The sequence below is a fragment of the Mesoplodon bidens genome (assembly GCF_964165515.1).
Source record: "Mesoplodon bidens genome assembly, chromosome: 1".
NCBI lineage: Eukaryota > Metazoa > Chordata > Mammalia > Artiodactyla > Ziphiidae > Mesoplodon > Mesoplodon bidens.
Genome location: NC_138176.1, coordinates 110,911,749 through 110,936,518, shown reverse-complemented (window position 1 = coordinate 110,936,518; position 24,770 = coordinate 110,911,749). Strand labels below are relative to the sequence as shown.

At 47.2% G+C, this 24,770-nt stretch overlaps 1 protein-coding gene across 1 annotated transcript in view; it reads left to right on the top strand.

The window, feature by feature from the left end:
• Positions 1 to 20,985, top strand: part of SIPA1L2 (signal induced proliferation associated 1 like 2) — a 231,910-nt gene extending 210,925 nt beyond the window's left edge. Inside the window, exons 18-22 of the mRNA XM_081230788.1 lie at positions 3,973 to 4,104; positions 14,093 to 14,146; positions 14,696 to 14,819; positions 15,970 to 16,051; positions 19,715 to 20,985. Coding sequence (XP_081086914.1) covers positions 3,973 to 4,104; positions 14,093 to 14,146; positions 14,696 to 14,819; positions 15,970 to 16,051; positions 19,715 to 19,861 — 539 coding nt within the window. The 3' untranslated portion in view covers positions 19,862 to 20,985. The remainder of the gene's footprint in view (positions 1 to 3,972; positions 4,105 to 14,092; positions 14,147 to 14,695; positions 14,820 to 15,969; positions 16,052 to 19,714) is intronic.
• Positions 20,986 to 24,770: the final 3,785 nt, after the last annotated feature.

Here is a 24,770-nt window from a genome sequence, read left to right as displayed (position 1 = left end):
ACAGCGAGAAAGTCAGACTCAATAAAGCTGGTCCCCGCGATTTCAGGGTCGGGATAAACAAACAGGAAGCCCCAAGATCGATGTCCAGGCCAGAGAGCAGAGGCCCCAGCAGCGGTGCCTGGACATCAGCTGCCCTTCAGAAGCCACGAGTCGCTTTCTTTCCTGGATTGGCCAGAGGAGCAGCGTGGGCTCTGGAGCAGCACTGGCTTGAGAGAACGGGCCTTGAAATAACAGGCTTTGGTACCTAAGTCGCGCCTTTTCTTCCCCATCTGGAAAGCTCAGGGAACAACCCAGTTACAGCTGCTGTAGTCACGCCCAGCGCAGGGGCTGGTTCCTGTACGTACTTTCCCAGACCCCAGAGCAGCACCAGCAGGACTCGTCTGCTCCTGGCGGCCCCTCAAGGGCAGAACCTGCGCCTATGGTTATCCCATCCCTAGGTACTGACACAGTACCTGGTGGGACCCAGAATGCAGCAGGTGCAGAGTAAACGCCACCTGGGTGATGCCTAATGTCAGTTATAAGTATTATAAAGAATGTTTGGTGGTTTGGAGTCTTGGACCCGAAAAAAAAAAAGCGAATTTTTTTTCTGATTATATGATTTTCCAAGCATTGCAAAAATTTTAGGTGCTTTTTTTTTTTTTTTTTGGCGCGGGCCTCTCACTGTCGTGGCCTCTCTTGTTGCGGAGCGCAGGCCCAGCAGTTGTTGCTCATGGGCCGAGTTGCTCCGCGGCATGTGGGATGATCCTCCCAGACCAGGGCTCGAACCCGTGTCCCCCGCATTGGCAGGCAGATTCTCAACCACTGTGCCACCAGGAAAGCCCTTAGGTGCTTTTTTTTTTTAAATTTTATTTTTAAATTTTTTTTTTTACAGTAGGTCCTTGTTGATTATTTATTTTAAATATAGCAGTGTGTACGGTGCTTTTCATCCTGAGAATTCAGAGAGGAACTTAGGGGAATTCCCGGATGGTCTGGTGGTTAGGACTCTGCTCTCTCACTGCCGAGGGCCCAGGTTCCATCCCTGGTCAGGGAACTAAGATCCCGCAAGCTGCACGGTGCAGCCAACAACAACAACAAAAAAGAATACAGAGAGGAACTTAGGCGGCTCCTGCTTCATGTAAGGTGACACTCCTTGACACTGGTATCGTCCTGCTCACTGAGCGACAACGCATTTGGATTTCAATCCGTGCTTTCTCAGAGCTCTGCTCCCAGAACTGCTCTTCCCCAGGCAGCTGCCGCTGGGCTGTGTCTTGGTGACTGTCACCTCCTCAGACAGGCCTCCCTCCAGCATGCCACTGCTTGTATGATCTTGTTCACTTGTTTCTTCTCTCTCTCCGTGTCACTTGCCGCGTAAGCTCTGTGAGAGGGTGGGCCTTGTCTGTCTTACCCACTGCTCCACCCCATCTTTAGGCACGCAGTAGGCATTTAACAAACACACCGTAGATGGTTGGGTGGATAGTACTCCAAATAAACTCTTGAGGGAGGGAATCTTCTCCAATTTACTAAGCATCTTTGCCAGTTCTGTAGTGTCAAGTAAACACGAAAGTCCCATTGACAACTGGGGGAGAGGAGTGACTGTTTACAGTAAAGAAGAAATATCCCTCCTTTTGCTTCCTGGTTCTCCATAGAAGTTGGAGGAGGTTAGAAGGATGCCCTGGGTTTGCCTCTGACTGTGACACACCCCTGCCCTGTGGGTCGCTAGGCCCACTCACTCCACACACACTCACTCTGGGCAGGAGCTTCCCGGCCACCAAACTTCAGGTTGGTGCCACACAGAGTGAGAGCTCCGATCTCTCTCTTTTTTTTTTTTTGCGGTACGTGGGCCTCTCACTGTTGTGGCCCCTCTCGCTGCGGAGCACAGGCTCTGGACGCGCAGGCTCAGCGGCCATGGCTCACGGGCCCAGCCGCTCCGCGGCATGTGGGATCTTCCCGGACAGGGGCACGAATCCGTGTCCCCTGCATCGGCAGGCGGACTCTCAACCACTGCGCCACCAGAGAAGCCCAAGAGCTCCAATCCTTAACCCAAGATGGTCAGGGCTCCTTTGTCAGTCCCCCGTTGGGTGTTTGGGGAAGATGCTCTTTGAGCTCACGAACGCAGGAGGGACACGAGGGGACAAGGGACTGTAGGCCAGCCCTCCTCTCTCACTGCCTCTTCCCCTCTTGCCCTCTATTATTTTGCTGTCTGCCTTGACTCCTGTTAGAGCCAGTCAGGGCGTTGTCTGCTGGTGCTGGGGAGAAAGCAGACAGCACACAGAATGTGTACCGGGTTTGATTTTAGGCTCTACAATGCTAGAAGCTCAGGTGAAGGATTATTTCTTTATAAAGGCAAAGAAGATCCTCAGGTTGACATTTCTTAGCAATACATGACCAAGAGACTGTACTTTCGGTAAAAGTGTTCATTCAGCTGAATAATTTTTCACTCCCTGATGTTTTCCTCTCCAGTGAGGGAAGGAGAGGCAGGGGGTGAGGGGCGTGCCCCATGCACACCGGCTTCCAGCCGGCCCGGGGCACCCTTCCCAGAGCTGCGACACGCACACCCCTATTCCTGACCAACTCAGCCACAGGGAAATCAGTGGCAAAAGTAATTCCCACCTAGTCAAATAGTTTCTTTTCACTTGGTGCAGAAAACCTGCTTTAAGCAAAGCAGCTGATGTGTTTGAGAGACGGGGGACGTGATTGAGGGTCCCTGGGCTTCCTGACCTTTCTCTCTGGTGGGGAGGGGTTGAACCTTAAATTCTGGGTTAAGGTGGGACCTGGGCGGGGTCAGCCCAGCCTCTGCCCTTCGGTGCCTCCCTGGGTTTAGAGGGGTCCATCAGGAGAGAAGCAGACAAGGACAGAGAGCATCACACATGGAACACGCTGGAGCACTTGAAGAGGGAGGGTGGCGGGAACGGTGTTGATAAAATCCCCGTTACTGGTTTCCCTTCAAGATGGAGGGGGTGACGGTTCCACATTTAAGCGGGTTAACATTAAAAACAGAGTGGCTTCATCGTTTGCTACAGCAGCTGTTAGAGGTAGGCTAAGAGCTGCATGTGGAAGGTGCTGGGAAACAGAGCATTAGGGTCCTTCAAGGCCAGACCACAGGCACCCGCTGTCCTGGTCCAGGTGCGAGCATTTCAGTTTCCCAAAAGGATGTGGGCACTAAAATTACAGGTGCACTTGGTTAATTAAGTCCCTTCCTTAATTGCGGGCTCAGACGGCCAGGTGGTTATTATTTTGATTGGTCTAATTAGTCAGATGTGTCCGCGAGCAGCTGCGTACCACATTCTGGGCAGGGCCAGGAGAGGCACCTTAGAGAAGGTCCAGCCTTTGGGAAATTTGTCCGCAGATGCATAATGAGTTCCTAACAACCAGTATGGCTAGTGATGTAAATGCTTCAAGTCCTGTGATGAGAGTTTAAAGAGAAGAAACGTAAAGGGTCTGTTTGCACAGAGAAAGCAAGACTAGCAAACATTCGGTGCCAGTTAGGGAGAGGGTTTTGGTTTAGCCAGTGATCAAGCTGCCTCATTAAGTCCAAAGAGTAATCCAACCACCATTTTTGTACATAGCGAAATGTACAAAAGAGATTGCACCCAACCGTTTTTACAGTAGAGGCTTCAACACTCTTCCCACAGGGGGACATCACCCCAAGGGAAACAGGAAGAGATCCTGAGGGTGGTCAGACTGGGGTGGTGTCCTCGGGAGAAGCCCACCCGGGAGAAGCTCACCTCTGCTTTTCTGATTCGTGTGAAGGCTCAGTCCTGATCTTGCACTGGCCCCTGCCTGCTGGCGACCTCTCAGTGAGCCTGGAGGTCACGGCTCTTTCACAAAGCCCCTCCTCTCGAGTGCTGTGTCTCTTGGGTGACTGCGGTGGGATGTCTGTTTCTTTACTGGGACAGGAGATCGTTTACAAAAAGCTCCCTGGGCCCCTCTGAGGGCCCGGCCAGTACCCGTGCTGTGTGATCTGACTGACACTCTGGTTTTGTTTCTGTCTAGATGAGTTCTGGTTCTCCGATGGGTCCTTATCAGATAAGTCCAAGTGCGCAGATCCCGGCCTGATGCCCCTCCCGGACACGGACACAGGGTTAGATTGGTCCCACCTCGTGGATGCTGCCCGGGCGTTTGAAGGTAAAGACTCGCAGCCTCTGGGGCCGGGGCAGCAACACAGGGATCGTGCGGGTTAACGTCTGGTTGCTCTGAGCATCTTCCAAGAGGAAAACCAGGGGATGGCTTGGGCTGAGACTGAGGGCCTTTCCTTAGGGAGAACCAGGCACACTGGGAAATAGCACTGGGCAAAGGGCCTCAAACCTGCTTCCAGGTCAGGCGCCAGCTGTGACCTGGCGGGCGTCACTTGTCCTCTGACACCTGTGTTTTCTTACCTGGAATGTAGAGGTGGGGATCTAGGACACAGACTCTGTCTCTCCTCCCAGCGTGATGAGGTGAGACAGGAGGAGAAGGCCCTTCAGAGGTCCAAGCCGCCCGGACAAGCACAGGCCTGGGCGTCTGGTGGCTTGGGGTCCCTGCAGACTCTGGTGTGGCCTCCTTGACCCAGCGGGTCACCCTGCATGGGCCCCGGCTTCCTCCTCTAACCATGTGGTCAGGATGGTGCTGGGCTGGCTGATCTCTGGGGCCCTCTGGCTGTCACACTGCCCTCCACCATCTCTGGAGAATGTTTCTGTGAATTTAGGAGGGGAAGCTGCACCTTTTCCCCAGCCTGCAGATAAAGGGGGCCACAGACAAGGGAGATGCTTGCCTCCCAGGCACCCTCTGCACCTTACACATGGGTCCAGGGACCCCGGCGACCCGGATTCAGACTTTCTGCCATTTGCTGCTACATTCTCTCCATGACCACAGCCTCTGCACCTGGGTGACCTGTCTGAGACTCCCCTCTGTGTCTGCGTCTTCACCGCCGACCCCCAGGGATGGCCATGGCCACCTGAGTGGCCCTTTTCTTTCCCTCTCCTTTGACTCACCTGCTCTGGTCATCGGTTCCCGTCACCTGTGATGTGCAGGCTTCAGGAAAGGGATTCAAATTCCTTTCCCAGGAGGGGCAGGTGCACTTTGCAGTCAGGCTGCTGCAGGGTGTGGAGGTCAGCTGCCCTGACCGCCTGTCTAACGAGCTGCCCTGCTAGGCAGCTTCCCTCATCAGTTGGGATCAGTGCCTCTGGTCCTAAGCACCATTTGGGGGAGAGTCTGGGGGAGGGGTGAGTCGAAAGCTCCTCTCCAGCTAATTCAGGGACACGTTAATTCAGTACAGGGACGTTTAGCTCTGGTAGACGGGGGGTGGGGAAACTGTTGGGAAGAAACTCCTGCAAAAGGCATGGGCTGTTTCTGCTCCCTTATTAGACAGAGTACAACTGTTCTGGGTTTGCTGCTTTACAGTACTAGTCCCGTGTGGAAACTCGAGAATGCCCCCGTCTGCTTGGTAACGCAGCCTTCATTTCTCTCAACCAGAAGATGGTTAGAGTGCATTATAACAGCCCTCCGAACGCTGGCCCGGCGTGACCGAGCCCTAGAGGGCACGAACACAGTCTCACCTCTGTCCAGAGCAGCCCAGGCAAGACGGAGCAGCATTTTCTCTGGCCTGTTCCATGCACACTGTTGTCTCACTGCCCGAGGAGAGTGTAAGAACTTCCATTCTGTCTTCTCCGTTCCCCCGCTGCATAAATGTTAGCGTAGTGCTTACCACACTGAATTCTGCATTATTCACCTCTCTGTCTCTCCCTATTAGACGATGAGTTTCTCAAGGGAAGCCTGCTTCTTCAATTTATCTTATCTTTATTGATCAAGCGCAGAGCAAGATAACCGAATGAGGAGATCTTGTACAGAGGAGCCAGTAGGTCCAAAACACACAGGGCCCTGTGCACCCTTGAGCTATCTCAGCTCACAGCATCATTTGTAACCTCTGAGGTCCTTCTGCATTTTGTGTTCATTTTTCTGATTTAAAACAACACCTAGCACTTTGTCTCCACCCTCATTTGTGTCTTTGCTTGACTCCCTTCCACCCCTTCCAAATAAAATCGCTGCCATGAAGTGGAGTTTTTCAGGGAGCTGGGCTGCAGGTGGGCGGGCAAGCAAGCAAAATGGTGCAGACAGCAGTGACTGAGTTGTCCATCCAGGGGGGCTATGGTTGTGTTCGCAGCCCTACGGCTGGGCTACTGGCCTTTGGAAAAGTCACTTAGCTACACGCCTTGTGCCGACGCTGAATGTTGGACACCAGTCCTCTAAGGTACATGCTTGTGTTGGGCTTCAGCCTGCTTGTCTATGAAATGAATTCCTTTCCAGAGAACCTGGAAGGCTTCTCCCAGCCCTGCCCTCCAGTTCTGCAGTTCCGTCCTTCAGGGTATTTCTGAGCTGGAGTTAGAGGCTAGCTGGGAGTTGGCATCGTCAGACAAAGGAGGAAAAAACACAGACATCCCAGCTAGCCAGTGCCTCAGGGGCAGGGGTACCTAAGTTCAACCGAAAGAATGTGGGATTTTATTTGCAGGGGGAGAGGACTTGGGTTACCTGACCTTTCTGAACTTTCCAATCAGCATTTTATAGAAAATGTGGAAAGAGTTGAAGTCGTGTTTAAAAATTTCAGTTGTTTTCGGTGCTACTCCGTAGGGTAGCATGCCACCTTGAGACATTAGTCAGCTCAGGAAAATTCAAGAATTTGCAACTCCAGACCTTTGGCTTATCAGATTCTTTTGTATCGGTGTCAGCTCCGCTGTGATGCAAGTTGGTATGATGGTGACCAGGCGTGATCCATCCCCTTAGCACTTTTTAAAAAAATTTATTTTATTGAAGTATAGTTGATTTAGAATGTTGTGTTAATTTCTGCTGTACAGCAAAGTGATTCACTTATACATATATACACATTCTTCCATATTCTCCATTATGGTTTATCACAGAATATTAAATATAGTTCTCTGTGCTGTACATTAGGACCTTGTTGTTTATCCATCCTATATATCATAGTTAGCATCTGCTAATCCCAAACTCCCAATCCATCCCCTCTCCCGCCTCCCCTTTGGCAACCACAAGTCTGTTCTCTATGTCTGTTTCTGTTCCATAGATATGTTCATTTGTGTCCTATTTTAGATTCAACATATAAGTGATATGATACACTATTTGTCCTTCTCTGTCTTACTTCACTTAGTATGGTAATCTCTAGTTGCATCCATGTTGCTGCAAATGGCATTATTTCATTCTTTTTTATGGCTGAGTAATATTCCATTGTATATATCTACCTTATCTTCTTTATCCATTCATCTGTCGGTGGACATTTAGGTTGCTTCCATCTTGGCTATTGTGAATAGTGCTGCTCTTTGAACTTAGGCATCCCCTTAGCACTTTAAAGAGAAAGGTCTTCACCTAGATGACCCAGTTGCCCTGCCTGTGACATGATCTTTTTGTACCAATTCTCAAAGCCATTTCTGAGCTAGACTCAACATCATGCAGAAAAGATAGTCCAGAAAATCCCCATGTGCCTGTTAAATCATTACAAACTAATAAAGGCAGCTCAAGATGCCTTATTGAGCTCAGGCCCCTCTGGAAGAAGGCTGTGCCCATACTTTGACATGTGTAGTTAGCACATTTGAAAACAGGCTTTAAAAAAATGGAATGTATCTGCCTATTTGATTGAGATACCACTTATAAGTGATATCACTTAATTAGAATACGTTATAGTAGATGAAGTCATTAAAGGTTGTCATATCGATTTCCCTAAAAGGGTATATATATATAATAGAATTAAGACCTATTTCTAATAAAAATTAAGATGTGAGAGATACCTTCAAAGCTTAACAAAGAATATCTACTTTATTCCAAATAGTTGCATGATACTTTTTTTTTAAAATTGAAGTATAATTGATAATTGATTTACAATGTTGTGTTAGTTTCAGGTATACAGCAAAGTGATTCAGTTGTGTGTGTATAGAGATAGATAGATAGATAGATTCTTTTTCAGGTTCCTTTCCCTTATAGATTATTACAAGATATTGAGTATAGTTACACAATACTATACCAAATAGTTACATACTACTTAATGGAAAAAAATGTTTTTAATGTTTTAAGTAGATCTCTTAAGTACAGAAACTAAACAAGGGATCCTTTGAGACCGTGTCCTCTGATTTCATATTGGAATCCTTGACATTTTAAACAAGCAGTGAAAAGAAAAAGGGAATACATTTTGGAAGTAAAGAAATATTTATAGATATGATCCTATATCTAGGAAATATTTTAAAAATCAAAAAGAAATTATTAGAGATTACAAAATAGAGTAGGTAAGACATTTTAAAATATATTTCATATTTTTATAAGCCTCATTTCAAAGCATCGTTCATTTGTTCAGTTATCTATTTCTGTATAACAAACCACCCCAAAATTTATGGCTGAAGACAGCAATGGTTTGTTATGTCTGATGAGTCCATGGGTTGGCTAGGCTCAGCTGAGTGATTCCTCTGCTTCCTATGGTTTCAGCTGAGGTCACACATTTGGGTATATTCAGCTGGAGCTCAACTGGGTCTGGAGCCTTAAGGGACTCCACTCATGTGTCTGTACCTGGAACCGCTGGGGTCTAGCTGGACCCTTGTCTCCAGTGGGTAATTATACTTCTTCACATGTGGCTTAAGGAATCAGGAGACCATAAGCAGAAGATACACGGTGTTTCAAGACCCAGAACATTATATTCACCACGTTCTATTGGGCAGAGAAAGTCCCAAGGCCAGCCCAAATCCCGGGATGGAAGTAGGCTCTTCCTTCTGGTATGAGGGGTGGCATGAGCACACAGCCGTCTTTGCAGACAGCCTTCCCCTTAGCAGTCATAAAGAACACCTTAGGTACATCAGCAAGATCAAATTATAAATTCCTTGGGAGTTAGCCATCATTAGAATTATAATAAGAGAAAAGCACTGGACACTTTGATACCTGAAAAGTCGTAATATATGAAAGGATAGGAATGGATAGAAAGCACATGGGAAAGAGGAGAGTCCTTCCTGAGTTAATTCACAGACTTCATACCATTTCAGTTCAAATATCTAAAGGATATTTGCATCCATGTGGAAAACAGATGAACAATGGTCAACAAAAAAGTTTATTATAAATCAATAGCCATAAAGCAGCATAATAACGATTCAAAAGATAGAAATGAGTCCTTTTGAAGGGAAAAAAAAGAGCCTAGGCTGAAATCTGCGTATATTTAAGAGTTAAATGAGAGTGGAATTTATGTACTCCATTTGGATTTAGGTATTAGAAAAGTCAATTCTAGAAAAAGTAAAGACAGAAAGATTAATGTTTTGGAAGCATGCCAGTGCCATAATTATGGAGTAATGAGAGAACATACAAAATGTCATATGACCAGATAAAAGTATTTAAATATTTAGATCTTTAATGAACCTGGATGAGAACAATTAAAATAAAAGGGGAAGTAGGGGAACATGGGAAAGATCTGTAATAAATGTGATGGATAAAACCGGGGTATCTCCAGTGAATGGAGGAACAGGACCCCCCCAAAATGCCAAATGCCCGATAAGCGAACGGTCAAGTCGTGTGTCGCACAGTCCAAAAGAAGGATCACACAATAGATAAGGACTTGAAAAGTGTTCAACCGCACGTGTAAACGTAACCAGTAATGAGGTACCAGCTCACACCTCTTGAGTATGAAACGCGAGGCAGCAGGTCTGGAGAGCCATGAAGAATGCTCACAGCTGGTATCATGCTGAAGATTATAAAAGGATCCATCTTTGCGTTCAAGCAGTATGACAGTACATAACTAGAGCCAGAAAATGTACCCACCCTTTGACCAGCAATCTCATTCCTGAGAATTTGCTTGCTGGCAGTTATTTAAAAGAATAGAAAAGCTTCCAACAGAGAAATGCTGTGCAGCATCGTTAAAACTTAAGTAATAAGTGAAGAGATAGGTATTGCAGCTCCACTCCACAAACCAGTGTCTAAACCTTGAGAACTCCTTCATAAGCTTGGGAGAGAGACGGTGAGTCAAGTGCCAAGTGTGTTTCCCACCACAGTCCATGCCCCTCACTCCCCTCTCCTGCGACAGGTTTGGAAACGGGCCGAGCCCCAGTTCTGGCTTGTTGTCACCTGGGCAGTCATTATGTTTAGGGGGGAAGGGTGAGATGTGACCTTCGGCCCATCAGAACTCCTACCCAACACCTGTCATCAGTGTTAGACACTGAGACCATCATTTGTCACTTCCCTTACGACATAAAATAATGTGAAGTATAGAGGGACTGAATAACAGAGAGAGGTCCCATCCCCCCAATATGGTCAAGTGAACAAACCCAAATAGCAAAGCTAGCTGTGGGTCGGACAGTGAAGCCGGGGAAGGGAAGAGTGGAGTGTCTTTAAAAGTTCTAGGATTTAAAGTACTTCTCTTATCAAAATATCAGAGGTTGCCTGTTGGTGTGTTCTCAGGCATTTGTTGAGTGCATGATGTTGTCTTAAGTGGAAACAGGTGTCAAAGGCAACATTATAAACTGGTGATTGGAGACTCTCTGCGTGTCAGTGTCCCGCATGCGTCCCCACAGGCCTTTCCTCCCCTCGGGATTTCAGCTCTTTCCCGCTGGTGGTAACTGCTGCAAGTGGATATGTGTGCTCGTGACACGTGCAGAATTAACTCATTTGTCAGGCACTGCCATGGGAATGAAATATTCCACATAAGTGTATTTTCTGAAAAAATGGAAGTTTACACTTTTATTAGGTTCCCTATGCCCTTGGTTTCTTAAACAGAGCGCAATAAGCATACATGTTTATGATGAGAACTTTTTCGGTTCTAAAGCTTCAGCTTAAGTTTGATGAAGTTGTTAGTTACTGTTATTTAATCACTGCGTGGATATAAGCATAAATAGAATGGGACATACGGTAAGACTCCTAAGGTTTAAAAAAACAGAAAAGAAAAGAAAAATGACAGCTACTTAGATGAAAAATGCACAGTTAATTTACTATAGTAAATTGACTTAAATTCTCTCAAAAGTAAGAAAATTGTTTCGGACCAAACAACAATAGTTGTATCTTAAAGAATAAATCCAGAGCTTTTCTTGGTTCATTACTCAGATTCTAGACCATTACCTTGCGTCGTTCATCAGTAGGCTGCAAAAGGCTAAACCAAGGTACTTTATGTTTAAATTTTTTTTTTCCTGGCGGTCACTTAAATAAGCTACAGTTGGATAAGCACAGTTGTCAGAAACAGAACCTGTGATTTTCTACCTGTAGCTAGAGAGCCCCAGCTTTTCTGTAATTTGTAGTTGTAGCAAAGACATATTAGAACAGCCTCATTTGTGGAAATGGGTTTAGTTGAATTTAGCCTCACACCTGCGTGTCTTGTATGGCATACATCTGGCATACATTCTCCTGTTCCACACCCTCGGCAGACATGGCTCGTTGATCAGAGCACCCGTCCCTCCCGATTCAGGCCTGGACTTATGGGTCTCTGACAGTGCTCCACGCAGCTTGCCTGGAGTCAAAGGGATTATTTCCAGGCCACTGTTGTGCCATGTCAGCTGTAGATTGATATGAAATAGTCTGCTGACTGTTCATCCTCTTGTTTAGTGCTAAATGCACTAAAATAAGAAACCGACAATAAACAACAAGGTCCTGCTGTGTAGCACAGGGAACTATATTCAACATCCTGTAATCAACCATAATGGAAAAGAATATATATATATATATATATATATATATATATATAAACTGAATCACTTTGGTACACAACATTGTAAATCAACTATACTAATAAATAAAATAAAATTTAAAAAAGAAACTGACATTGAAATCAGGTTTTTTGAAGGCTATTTCAAGGGAAGGATTGTTTCATGTGTAATCCATGCCCTCATGTCCCCTCTTAGCCAGATTTGCTTGCACAGGAAAGAACAGAAAGGAAAAAACCAAACAGTGTGGGTGATTGGATCTTTGCTGTGCTCACCATTTACATGAAGTTCATACTCCGAGCCTCCCTTTTCTTACAGTTTTCTCTGTGCCTTTTGGTTCAATGTCAGTAATTACTTTGGTTACTGAATATTTATCATTACAGAAATAAGCTGTGGAGGAATAAAGCTCCCACTGGAAACTTGTCACTAAGATTAGCTATTTTACAAAGGGGTTTAGTGTCTGTACTTAATCAAGTAGCATTCTGGTTGCATTTCAACCTCCCAGGCTTTTCAGATTCAAAGTGAAATCCTCTTTGTGAAATTACATTGTTGGCAAAACTATTTCTGGCTTCTTGCCTCCTGACCGGTAGGACCTTGTTTCTCCCCAAAGAATGTTTGAATGGCTGCCAGTAGCAAGTTCTGTTTCTTCAAATATGTGGGTACTTTATCAATTAAGGTAAAAATAGATGAAGCAAACTAAGATGTTTTCATTGAGATATTTAGACTTGACCATCAGAACCAAGTATATTAAGAAAGATACAAACTAACCAAATTATTACCGGGTTGCATAAAATGTGGATGAGTCAATGAGACTCTTTTAAAAAGTGAGAAGAATAAGTTCTTTTCTTTCACTCCTTTTGGTCCGTAGTTAAATTCACTGTGGAATAAAAAATGCCTCTGCTGTTGTTTTTTTTAACTGGGAAGCATTCCCTGCTTTGGGGCCATCACAGAACAGAGGGTATCCTGGACACTCCGGTAGACCAGATCCCCTACCTCTCCCCAGGGCCGCTCACCCCCCGCCTGTGTGCCCCGCCCTTCCTGCCCACCTCTGCCGGTCACTTCCCATCAGGTGTAAAAGCAGGCAGTGCCCAAGGTATGCTGTTCATCTTAATTAAATTACAAATTATTTCATCAGATGCAAAACCCCTACTAGTCTGTACCAAGCTGGGAGCTTGGTTGTCTCTCAGGAATGTATAGTTACAGAAGGTCTCTCATCCTGTAGAAGGTGCGAAGCGTGGGGAAGGGCCCCTTAAAGCTTTACAGGAATGTCGGTTGAGGACACCTGCGTACCTGTCACGGGTGTTGAGGTGTCACGACGGAGGAAAGGGACACATGGTTGGGGAGCCTGCTGTACGTACAATCGATCAGGCAGGGTACTCAGCACAGCTCTGGAAGGGCCCGGACTCTGTGGGTGCCCCCATCCCTGAGGCCCGGTTCCTTCCAGGGCCCCCGGCCCCTCTGCCATCCTCTCTGATGAACGGGATGTGCGTGACCCTCCAGAATCCAGACGAGCAGGTAGCTTCATTAGGAGAGGCGTCCAGCAGCCAGCGGGAGACAGAGGGGGATAAATTAAGAACAGAGCGCCCCTGACACGGACCCCGGTGCGATTTCTCAGCCATTCATCAAATCACGTGAAAAAGCCACTGCAGCACTAACGCACCTGCCGTATCCCTCGGTTCCCAAGTGTGGATGTGCTCAGGTGCCAGGGGGTGGGAGGGTGGATGATAAGATGTGTCCCTGGTTCTCCCCTGTACCTTTTGCTTAAAAGCAGGATTTCTCTGCATGCCATTCAGCATTTCTGGGCCAGCGTTCTTGTGTCAGAGTTCAGCACCCAGAGCTGGGCCAGTCGGGTTCCCATTCCGAAGAATATCACATTCCCTTTCCTGCCTAGCTCTTGACACATTGGATGTGAAGTCACTGGTGCCAGACAGAAATGGCCCCGTGCTAAGGAGGGGTAGTCGAGCTGATCATTGCTGTCACTGCTGTAAACACTACAGATCTTCCTCTAAGGGTTTTAGTGAGAATATGCAGCTAATCTCTCTCACCACCGCTGTCTTTACCTTCAGGGAGCTGGTCATTGAAGCAAACCCAAAATGGTCACGCCTTCCTGCAGCTGGATTGGCACGTGTGTGGCATGCCACTTACCACTGTTGTGTCACGACAGCCGTGTGTCCGGCCAGGACCATGACACGTGAAACGTACAATCTCTCCACACTCTTTGGCGATGCATTATACTGTCTCTCGGGGCAGTTCCTGGCTTAGCACAACACATGCACACAGGCAGACATGTACACACACTTACACACATGCAGATGTGCACACTGGCACACACGTGTACACACGTGCCCCTCACACACACACACAGCTGTATTTCATAGGACCCCATCACCTGAGCCTGATGTGGGCCCCCAGAGGCTCTCAAGCGAGGAGAGATATCACTGTTCAAAAGAAAATTCTAAATCTTATTTCAGGTCTTGACTCAGATGAAGACCTTGAGCTACTCTGTCACCACACGTCCTATCTAGGTGATTGTCTGGGGCCGTTCGTGGGGTCTCCATCCTCCATAACCTTTTCTTTCTGTTTCATTGTCTGCACGTCTGCATGGTTATGGAAGCATGGAGGGTCGGGGACGCACAGGGTGACGTGTCCAGGCCATTGTGTCTCAAGGAAGCTCTCCGGGTTTGGGGAGAGCTTGAGGAGAGGTCCCTCTCCTTGGTTCTGTGAATCAGTCATGTCATCCCCCAACGCCGTTCTTTCACGCCCAGCCAGCAGCTTGGGCATTGCTTGGGATGTGGACAGAAGAAAGATCGGCTCTAGCAAATCCAGTGTCTGCGCCTTGTTCCCCCGGCTGTGATGTGAGTGTGCCACGCAGCCCGGAAGGATGGCCAGTCTGTGAATGTTTTCCGATTGTCAGCAGCTTGCCTGAGTTTGTTCTTCTTTGTTTTGTTTCACACAGCGCAGTAACTGACTGGGGGGAGGGGAAGATTTTATTGAGCAACTATTCATTTCCACGAAGAAATGGTGCCTTGCGTCTATTACTAATGCTTCTTTCTGTGTGTGTCTCCCATCCCCAGACCAGAGAGTGGCGTCCTTCTGTACCCTGACAGATATGCACCCCGAGCAGGACCTGGAAGGGGCCCAGGAGCTGCCTTTATGTGTCGATCCTGGCAGCGGCAAAGATTTCATGGACGCCACTGGGTATGTGACTCCTGTGGACCGCCTCCCTCCCGTGTCCCAGGCCCCAGTTGTTAACAGGGATTCAGCTCAGCCCCGGCCAGCCAGGAAACCATTTTCACCTGCCTTCCCCAGTCCTTCAAGACCCAGAGAAGGGACCGAGCGGGCCTGAATCGGCTTCTGCGCTGCCGGGTGGATGGAGCTGTGCTCCGCGGGAGGGTCCTGCCAAGACATGTAGTCCGTGCCCTTGGTGGTGAGGCTCTTGGCCTGGGTGGGAGGGTGTGATGCCTGGTCAGCATCTGCCGCCTGATCACTGCAGCGGCATCAGAGGGGGAGACCTCGCCGACCGTCCTCCGTCTGCCGAGGGCACCCTCCCGCCCACCAGCCCTGGTCCTCCAGCCAGCCCCACAGCTCCCACTGAGGGGTGCCGAGAGTGAGCCGTCTGTTCCTATGTTCTCGGCGTGCTCATCATCCACAGAGTGTATGTTCTTTCTCAGTGTCACCCACGCCTAATTCCAACTTTTCTGTCAACTCAAGTTATCAACAACTTGCATGTTCATTTTGGTGATGAGCCTCTTGATACTTCCTTAACAGAGAAAGGCAGATTTGGGGAAACTGAGTCTATATTTGGTTCTCAGGACTTCGTTCAGGTCTACCTAATCTCAGCTGGTAACTGCATTTAGATCACCTATCTTTTGCTTTCTTACCAACGTGTATGCCTGTAGAGATTCTGAATCCCCTTTTAAATCAAAAGCGACCCAGGAGGGATTTTTCCACCAAAGCAGCAATGTGTTCACTTGTGACATCTGACATAATCTTATTTATTTCTTTGCTGGGCTCTAAGCACACAATAGAATTTTTTTTTTTTTTTTTTTTTTGCGGTACGCGGGCCTCTCACTGTTGTGGCCTCTTCCGTTGCGGAGCACAGGCTCTGGACGCACAGGCTCAGCGGCCATGGCTCACGGGCCCAGCCGCTCTGCGGCATGTGGGATATTCCCGGACCGGGGCATGAACCCATGTCCCCTGCATCGGCAGGCAGACTCTCAACCACTGCGCCACCAGGGAAGCCCACAAGACAATGTTTCACATGAAAACTTTACCAACGAAAACTCTTGACTGCGGTGTCTTGACTTCAGTGCGCTTGAGTCTTTCTAAGTCTTTCCTTCCTTGCTAGAGGGCGATCTCCATCCACACTGACCGGGAAAGTCAACCAGCTGGAGCTGATTCTTCGGCAGCTGCAGACCGACCTTCGGAAGGTAAAGCAATCGATTGCAAGCCCATGCTCAGAACTCTTTCTCTTACACAATCAACCTTTTTTAACTATTAGGAATAAAAAAAAAAAGACACTCAAGAAAGATAACTGCCCTAATCAAAACCCAACAGTAAATGGAAACGGAGACTCCTGAGGTCTGATTCCATCTTCTTGCCCACAGCTACTGTATTTCATTGTAGGGGACACAAGGTCCTGTAGATGTGACTGAATGAGGATGAGCCCTGGATGGCCAGTCTTCAGAATGAGGCAGAAATGCAGCAGGCTAGCGTTTTTCAGTTCAGTGAGTTATCAGTTGCACCAACATTTATGAGCTGGCCTAAGAAGAGTTAGTTGCTATCACGAAGCCTGGTCTCCCCAAGCTGCTTCCTCCTACTGAGTCAGCCTCTGCTCTACCCATCAACCTGTGCGAGCTTGGTCCTCAAAAGATGTAAAGTCATTCATTCCACAGACATTTGCTGAGCTTTTGTTGGATCATCAGCACCATGCTATCAGTAGCCGCTTTGCTATCCAGGGAAATGGAATGGAGTGCTGAAGCTGGAGGGTGATGGTGAGGCGGGGAGGGGCCATGGGGAGGGTTTTGTTGGTGGAAGAAGGGAGAAGTGACAGCTGGCATGAACGCTGATGGAGATGATCCATTTGGGAGAGAAATAATGTCCTGAGCCTGACAAGGAGGGAGCTGGCCTGGATGGGAGTAGGGACCATCCACACACAGTTACCAGAGCAGAGTGTGTGTGCGTGTCTGTGTGTGCATGTCCGTGTGCATGCGTGCACACATGCATTCATACACGAGTACAGGCCTACCTCGGAGATATTGCAGGTTTGGTTCCAGACCCCTGCAATAAAGTGAATATCACAGTAAATTGGATCACATGAGTATTTTGGTTTCTCAGTGCATATAAAAATTATGTTTATGGTATACTGTAGTCTGTTACGTGTGCAATAACATTATGTCTATAAAAACAATGTACATACCTTAGTTAAAAAATACTTTTTATGCTAAAAAATGCCAAAACAATCACAGCATGCTGAAGATCACAGATCACCATAACAAATGTAATAATAATGAAAAAGTCTGGGATATTGGGAGAATTACCAAACGTGACACAGAAACATGAAGTGAGCAATGCAGTTGGCAAAATGGCACCGATGGACTTACTCGATGCAGGGTTGCCACAAACCTTCAATTTGTAAAACACTGGTATCTGCAAAGCAAGGTATGGCTGTAGTCCAAACAGAGGCAGGTTGACAAAGTTCCCCTCTGGTTGTTTCTTTATTCCAGAGCTGAGAGTGAGTGATGGGAAGGAGGGTGAGAGATTTAAGGATGGAGGGTAAGGTGTAGAGTGGAGGATAATTGGACCAGATGTATTTGGTAAGACTGCCGCATAAGTTAGGTATTTTCCTCCAGTGTGGTTGACCAGCTGTCCCAGCTTGCCTGGCATGGAGGGTTTCCCAGGACACAGAACTTTCAAAGCTGGAACTAAGAATGTCCCAGACCAGCTGGGCCAGCTGGTCACCCTGTCTCCAGATGTAGGTGTAGAAAAGTTAGAGAGTTGGACTTAACCAATATTAGATTTCAGACAAGAAATTAAGACCAGGAGCGATAGACAAGGACCATTCAGTGTATATAGGAAGTGATTAAACTGAGGGACTCAGAGTCTAAGCTGGGTGAGGAGGAATAATGTCACCACAGGACGTGTCAGTGGACGCTGACAATAAGGTAAGATTGGTAGATTAGATCATTTTTGGAGGGGTGGATACTGGAGAAATTATTTTAGAAAGACAAGAGGTGGTGGTCAGGCAGTGGGAGCTTGAAGCATTTAGGAAGATGTGCGGTTATCAGTAATAGCTTCAAGGTACAGGAAATGGCCACAGGACGGGGGGTGAGGAGGGCAGTCTTCGAGGTCACAAAGAGACTGAATCAGGTGGAACATATACGGTGTCTTAAGATCATCAATAAACATGAGGGATGGAGGAAGAAAGAAGAAAGGTGAACCACGTTCTAGAATCTTCCATGATGGGAGGGAGTGGAGATATAGTCGATCATGGCAAAGAGCAGGAGTGGCAGGTCTTACAGCCCATGTCAGGCTTCTCACGGGAGCTGGGATTTTAGGGGAGAGCAGTTACCTGCACCGGGCAGCTGAGGCGAGGTGTTGGCCTGGCAGCCTCCAGGCCCTGTGCTCTTCAGAACAAGACCTCGTCCCAAGGAGAGAGTCAGGACTCATTTATATCTGAAGATAAAGGGAATATCCAGGGAAAAGCTTGAGAGTTTAGCAGGTTTCGGTGACAGAGGACGCATTCCATGGGTGGAGTTAAAGGGTCAAGGGGTCAGGAGAGGTGGGCAGCTGAGCCGCAACAGGGCCCTGGGGATGTCTGAGCCATGTTGGGAATGAGAGCCCTGGGGCCTGGGACGGCCAGGAGCTTGAACCTCTTGTAGTGACTGAGGGAAGTGGGCTGAGTCAGCAATGAGTTCTAACACCAGCCTCCACTTGGGACCAGTGTCTTTGGTCGAGAGGTGAGAAGGGACAGGAAATAGGAGCAAAGCTCAAGGGCAGGGCCAGACACGCCAAGGGGGCCAGTCTCCTGAAGAGTCTTAGCCCCCAGCTCACCCGCACGGCCATGGGCACGGGCCTGCAGGTGCATCTGCGGAGTTAGCAATCAAGTCATCTCCCACCGCCACTGTGACAATGACCCCCCCCTCTCTCTCTCTGGGGCAAGACATCCCTTTCAGCGTCTGGGAGCTCAAACTTGTGTTGTACGTTTTGCATTACTGTCTATTGGAAACTCCAGGTCTGATTCTTATGAAAAATCTTTTTTTTTTCTTAATACTATTTGTTTATTTATTTTCGGCTGTGTTGGGTCTCCATTGCTGAGTGCGGGCTTTTTCTAATTGCGGCGAGCGGGGGCCACTCTTTGTTGCGGAGCACGGGCTCTAGGCGTGCGGGCTTCAGTAGTTGTGGCGTGCAGGCTCAGTAGTTGTGGCTCGTGGGCTCTAGGGCGCAGGCTCAATAGTTGTGGTGCACGGGCTTAGTTGCTCTGCGGCATGTGGGATCTTCCCAGACCAGGGCTCGAACCCATGTCCCCTGCGTTGGCAGGTGGATTCTTAATCACTGTGCCACCAGGGAAGTCCCTGAAAAATCTTGATAATTTGTACATAGTTTTTAGTGGCACACTTTGAAGGTCATTAGGGAAATACACTGTCCCAGGAAAGCTTTAAGATGAGATGAGCTCATGATAAACAAGCCCAAGATCTGCAGCTATGCTGATTCCGACTTGTCCAGTAAGGAGGTGCACCCGGGAAGCTCTGCCTTCCTGTCCAAGGCTATACCTTTTCCCAGGCCCCCTTTTTCAGATAGACGATAGTATAGACTGTGGTTAATCACCTTCCCGTATAACAGCTGTCTCGCTTCCTTTTGGGAGCAAAGTGGGATGAAAGGAAAGAATATTCCAAGTTACTTGTCCCCACCCCCCTGTTTTTGGCAGAAACCAGAGCGGGCAATCAGATTCCCTCTCCCCTCAAGAAATAAATAAGTAAATCAGTAAAAAAAAAAAAAAAAAAAAAAAAGGGTAGAAGCGTTCGGGCTGCAGCTGGGAGGAGAGAGCATGTCCGGCAGATGCATGACCATCTGTTTCCACCCGCTTCCCACAGGAGAAGCAGGACAAGGCTGTGCTGCAGGCCGAGGTGCAACATCTGAGGCAGGACAACCTGCGTCTTCAGGAAGAGTCGCAGACGGCCGCAGCCCAGCTGCGCAAGTTCACGGAGTGGTTCTTCAACACCATCGACAAAAAGCCGTAACCTGAGCGCCGCCCAGCCAGGGGCCCCGGGGAAGCCCGCGGTCCCTTCACAGTCGCCAACATGTGGTTTCTCGCTGTGCTTCCAGCCCACCGTAGCTGTGCTTGCTGTCCCACTCTGTCTAGCACCACGCCCCCAGCAGCACAGGGAGCCGCCGTGTGACCGCGGAGAGCAATGCTCGTGAAGATGAATGTAATGCTGGTGTCGAGATGAATGTAAACTCTGGTGTCAGTGTGGCCCTCTGAGGCTCTGCTGAAACGGAGCTCTGCGTGGGCTTCCCTCCTGAAGGACAAGGGTTGGGTCTTATGTCCTATATATCAGGTGACTTGGTAGAGATACTAAAACAATTGACCATAGCTTGGGCTTTAGAATTGTAAAATAAACATGAGAACAAATAATCAGACATATACTTTAATGTTAAAGGTGCTCTATTTTTTTGGATGTACAGTAGTTTTTATTTCTACAGCCACATTATCATAGCAATAAGAAAGAGGCAGGGGAAATAGTTGGAAAAGCCGTGTCGGGAGGGGGACAGAAAAAGCACTGATGTGTCTAACACGAGTTCAAATGCAGTTCCTTTAGAGACTTATTTATTTGCAGGAGCAAACGGTGCCTGAATATTAACAGTGTTCTGATTTAAAAAAGAAAAAGAAAAGATACATATGCCTTGTAAATGGCTCACTGAGTAGTTACTTCAACTCTTAGTTCACTTTTGTATAGTTAATGCTCTGTTGAAAAAAAAAAAAAAGAGTCAACCTGCTTACTTACGAGAGCTCCCCGTGTGCCATGAGCCAGCAGAATCACTTGTACAATGCCAAATTTGTTTTATCTTTGTACAGAAGCTTTGATGAAGTGTCTTGTATTTAACACCCTTATTTAAGCTTATTTAACCTTAAATTGTTAATTTTATAAACTTTGGTTTCACCTGCACTATTTTGGAGGGCGGTGTAGGTAGCAGCGGGCTCAGAAAAGGCTGAGCTTGCCCAAGCAGAGTGAGGAGCGGGGCAGGACCTTCCTTCTAACAACTGGATGCTGCTAGTAACAAGTTGTTTGTATTGCTTTACCATTTTTAACTGTTCTATTTGAGATGAACGTACATTTTGCTTTTTTAATAAATGTTTAAAAGAGTCCACACAAGGAACAGTGTTGTCAGGTGAATGTAGACTTTGGGGTTCTGATATGTCAACAGTCTGAGTGTATGAGAATTTATTCCTGGTAATTTAGGACCTTAATCTGTACTGAGTACTACTGAGCCTTCTTGCAGAATCCCAACCTGATTTAAAGTAAAAAGTTACTAGTACTGATTAACAGCTGCCACGTGCCAGACACTGTCCTCTGCACTTCTCATAGATCTCACTGAATCCTAACAGTATCCTTCCTAGGTGGGTGCCAGGATTCCCATTTTACAGCTCAGTAAACTGAGGCTAAAGTCAAGTGATTTACCCAAGATTGCCTTTCATTTTGATTTTTTAAAAATTTTTACCTTATTCAGCAAAGCATTTGGTCTCGCTTACAAGAAAATAAATGCAATAAAGTAAGAGGGATTTGAAAAATAATCAGGAAGGAGTAAACTGCAAACTTGAATCAAAGGTGAGACAGAAAGAAGACAGAACGTGAGCCAGAGTGGGAAGGGAACCACAGTAATCACGGTACAAAGTTCTCCACCTTCCGAGAACAGAAACCGTATCAAGAATTTGGAGGAAGCAAAGTGATTCCTAGAATTTACCTTCAGAGGGATTTCTCCTGTGGGCTTCATTCACATGAGAGGTGTATTGAAAAATAAATGGTCCTGCAGCGGATGGAACAGGAGGCTTCATAAGGCTGTTTCCTGCAGCTACCCCTGCAAAAGATACAGGCGCACCTCCAGGACACATCCAGGGACTGCAGATTCTCAGGAAGCCAGGGCTTCATGGGCCAGGTAGGCATCTTCCTCCCTCCCTGCTCTCCCTCTCACCGTGAACCAGGCACTTGCCAGGAGTGGAAGAGCCATCAGTGATCAAGACCAGCTGGGCCCTGTCTTTTGCAGGGCATACAGTCTAATAAGGGGAGACAGGCATCCGATTATTTGAAACTCAAAGATAGAAATAAAGAGTGCCTGGGATGGGCTCCCTTAATTATTATTATAATTATACTGTAGTAAGTATAGTAATAACCGACATTGTTTGACTCGTTACCGTGTGCCAGGCGGTGTTCTGTGTCCATTGTGTCTATATGGCAACCCTAAAGGACAGCTACCTAGATTATCCCCTCTATACCGGTGAGGAACAGAGATGTAGACAGTGTGCTTGGGGAGACCTCCGTGGGTAGGAAACTTCTGAAGGTGGGGAAGGAGCAGGCCAGGGGGAGCTGGGGGGAATTTTCCAGGCAGAGGGGACCCAAGTTCAAAGGCCCCGAGTCTGTAGAAAGGATATAGGTAAAATAGGTAGTGATGGGGAAAGAAGGGGACGTTAGAAAAGACAGGTAAAAGCCAGATCATTAAGTAACTCTAGGCCGTAGTAGAGTCTGGATTTTATTCTAAGTCAAAAGGAAGCTGTTGAAGCAGGAAAGCACCGTAATGTGTCCTGTGTTTTATTTTTGTTTTGTTTATTTTATTATACATCCTGTGTTTTAAAGGCTTACTCTGACTCCGAAAGCAGAAGGAGTTGCATGGAACAGGGGCCTGCAGACTTTCTGTATGAGGCATACAGTCGATATTTTAGACTTTGAGAGTCACATACTGTCTGTTGCCTGTTCAGTTCCCATTTACTGCCCTTTAAAGATCGAAGAGCCATTTTTAGCTTGCAGGCCACTCACTAGCATGGACCAACACCTGGGATAAGGGAAAGAGTAGAGAAGGAAGACCCATGTAGGTGAGAGATGATGCAGGCAGATAAGATGGGGGCAAGGAGTTGGGTCACACTTGAAAATGTCTTCGCAGGTAGAACCCACAGAGCTGCTGCTGAGTGGGAGACTGGAGGGAACGGTTTGGTTCAGGGATAAGCCCTAAACTTCAGAGGAATCACTGGACTGCATGTTCACCAGACAGTTTGCCATAAACATTTCTTGCCTTCAGTAAAAGCTGAACTATGGATAGTTGTGTGTCCTGGCCAGGGCCTGCATGCAGCTCTGAGTCACTGGGCAGAGATGGTTGCTTTTGCTTCAGAGGGCAACCAAGCGGATACAAAGGTTGACGTTGCTTCAAGAAAACAAAGGAACCTGACCCAAACCTAGCTGAATGGAGAGTCATCCCACCTCCCTAGGGCACACCTACAGACCAGAAGGGTTTTTTTGAAGAAATACTTCTCAGTCTATACCAGCAAAGAATGAATCATCTCTCAAGTCTGCCAGGTGGCCATGCCAGAGAACATGGCCGCATGACTTTTAGCCTGCTCAACTTTTTTCAAATGTATGTTTCCAGTCAACAGCCAACCTGTAGAAAATCCCTGTGTCGTGTGTCGTGTTCTCCATACTGCATATGGTTTTGAGCAACTTGACGTCCTCATAGACACTGTTAATTACAAAAGGTACCCCCCCTTAGCAGCTAAACACGTTGACTTTCTGTAAGGACTTCCTGGGTACAAACTAATTAAATATTAGAACGTATCTACTAGAAATCATTTTTATTTTAGAATAAGTGATATCAAGCAGGTTTTTTCTAACCATAGGCAGTGATCTATTATGTATTCAGGCCATTCTCATATGTGACAAAGTTAATTCGTATTTCAGAGGCTTTATCCTGCTCTTCTCAGTCTCAGAGGAGCAGGTTTATCATTAAAAATATAACTTACATCGGGCAGGGGTGGAAAGTGTAAAAATACAGTCCTGCCTTTATTGATACCACAATTATCTCTGAAATGTCAGGAGCCGGCTGTCCTGCTAGCCCATTAAAATGCTGAAACTGATGACATGTCATTAACCGAAGTCTCCATCAAACTCATGAAGCCAAAACTTCTTCTCTGCAGAGCCAAAGACCAAAGAGATATCTATTCAAAACGTAGTAAGAATCATGCTTTTTTTTTTTTTTTTTTTTTTTTTTCTTTTTGTGGTACGCGGGCCTCTCACTGTTGTGGCCTCTCCCGTTGCGGAGCACAGGCTCCGGACGCGCAGGCTCAGCGGCCATGGCTCACGGGCCCAGCCGCTCCGCGGCATGTGGGATCTTCCCGGACCGGGGCATGAACCTGCGTCCCCTGCATTGGCAGGCGGACTCTCAACCACTGCGCCACCAGGGAAGCCCAAGAATCATGCTCTTGATAGATTTCTTCAGGAACTGTGACAGTGGTTAGGCGTGGAGCACTTGGATGTTAACGTGTCTTGCTCCATATTATGTAAACTGTTGGCCTGGGAAGCCTGGACGGCAATTTAAGGAGAGAACATACATGAAATTTAGACGGATCGACAAACTCTCCAGTTGTGAAGAAGCTGTGAATATGACTTCTTGAAGAGTTGACCCTACTCTCTTTCCAACAAGGAAGGTGGGTCACTAGAACAAGCGGCCATCTATGGCAAAGCCACCCCTCTGCTGCAGTCACTGTGAACTGCACTCACTCAAGCCTTCCTAGGAGGCAAAGGTCCATCACTTGTAGTCCCAACCTCTGGAGGTTAAAGTAATCTGAGATCCTCTGAAATCAAGCCAGTGTTTTTTCTTGAGAATTTCCAAGATTGGGGGTGTGCGAGAGGAGGTGATGAAAATTTTTACAGACGCTTTGCTCTTTTGGGTGACTGGTTAGTAAGAAACAGTTCCAGTTCACTTGAGTGTTTGTGGATCTGGTGCTTACAAGTTTAAAAGCATTTCCCTGGTTCTAGCTGACACAGTTTGGGCATACTAGTCACTAGCAGAAAGGAAAATAGATACAGTCGACTGGGTTTAATTCAACACCTGATTAGAGGCAGGTGGGAGAGAAATGTGTTTGTTTATGCTCCTCAGCGAGGGAAC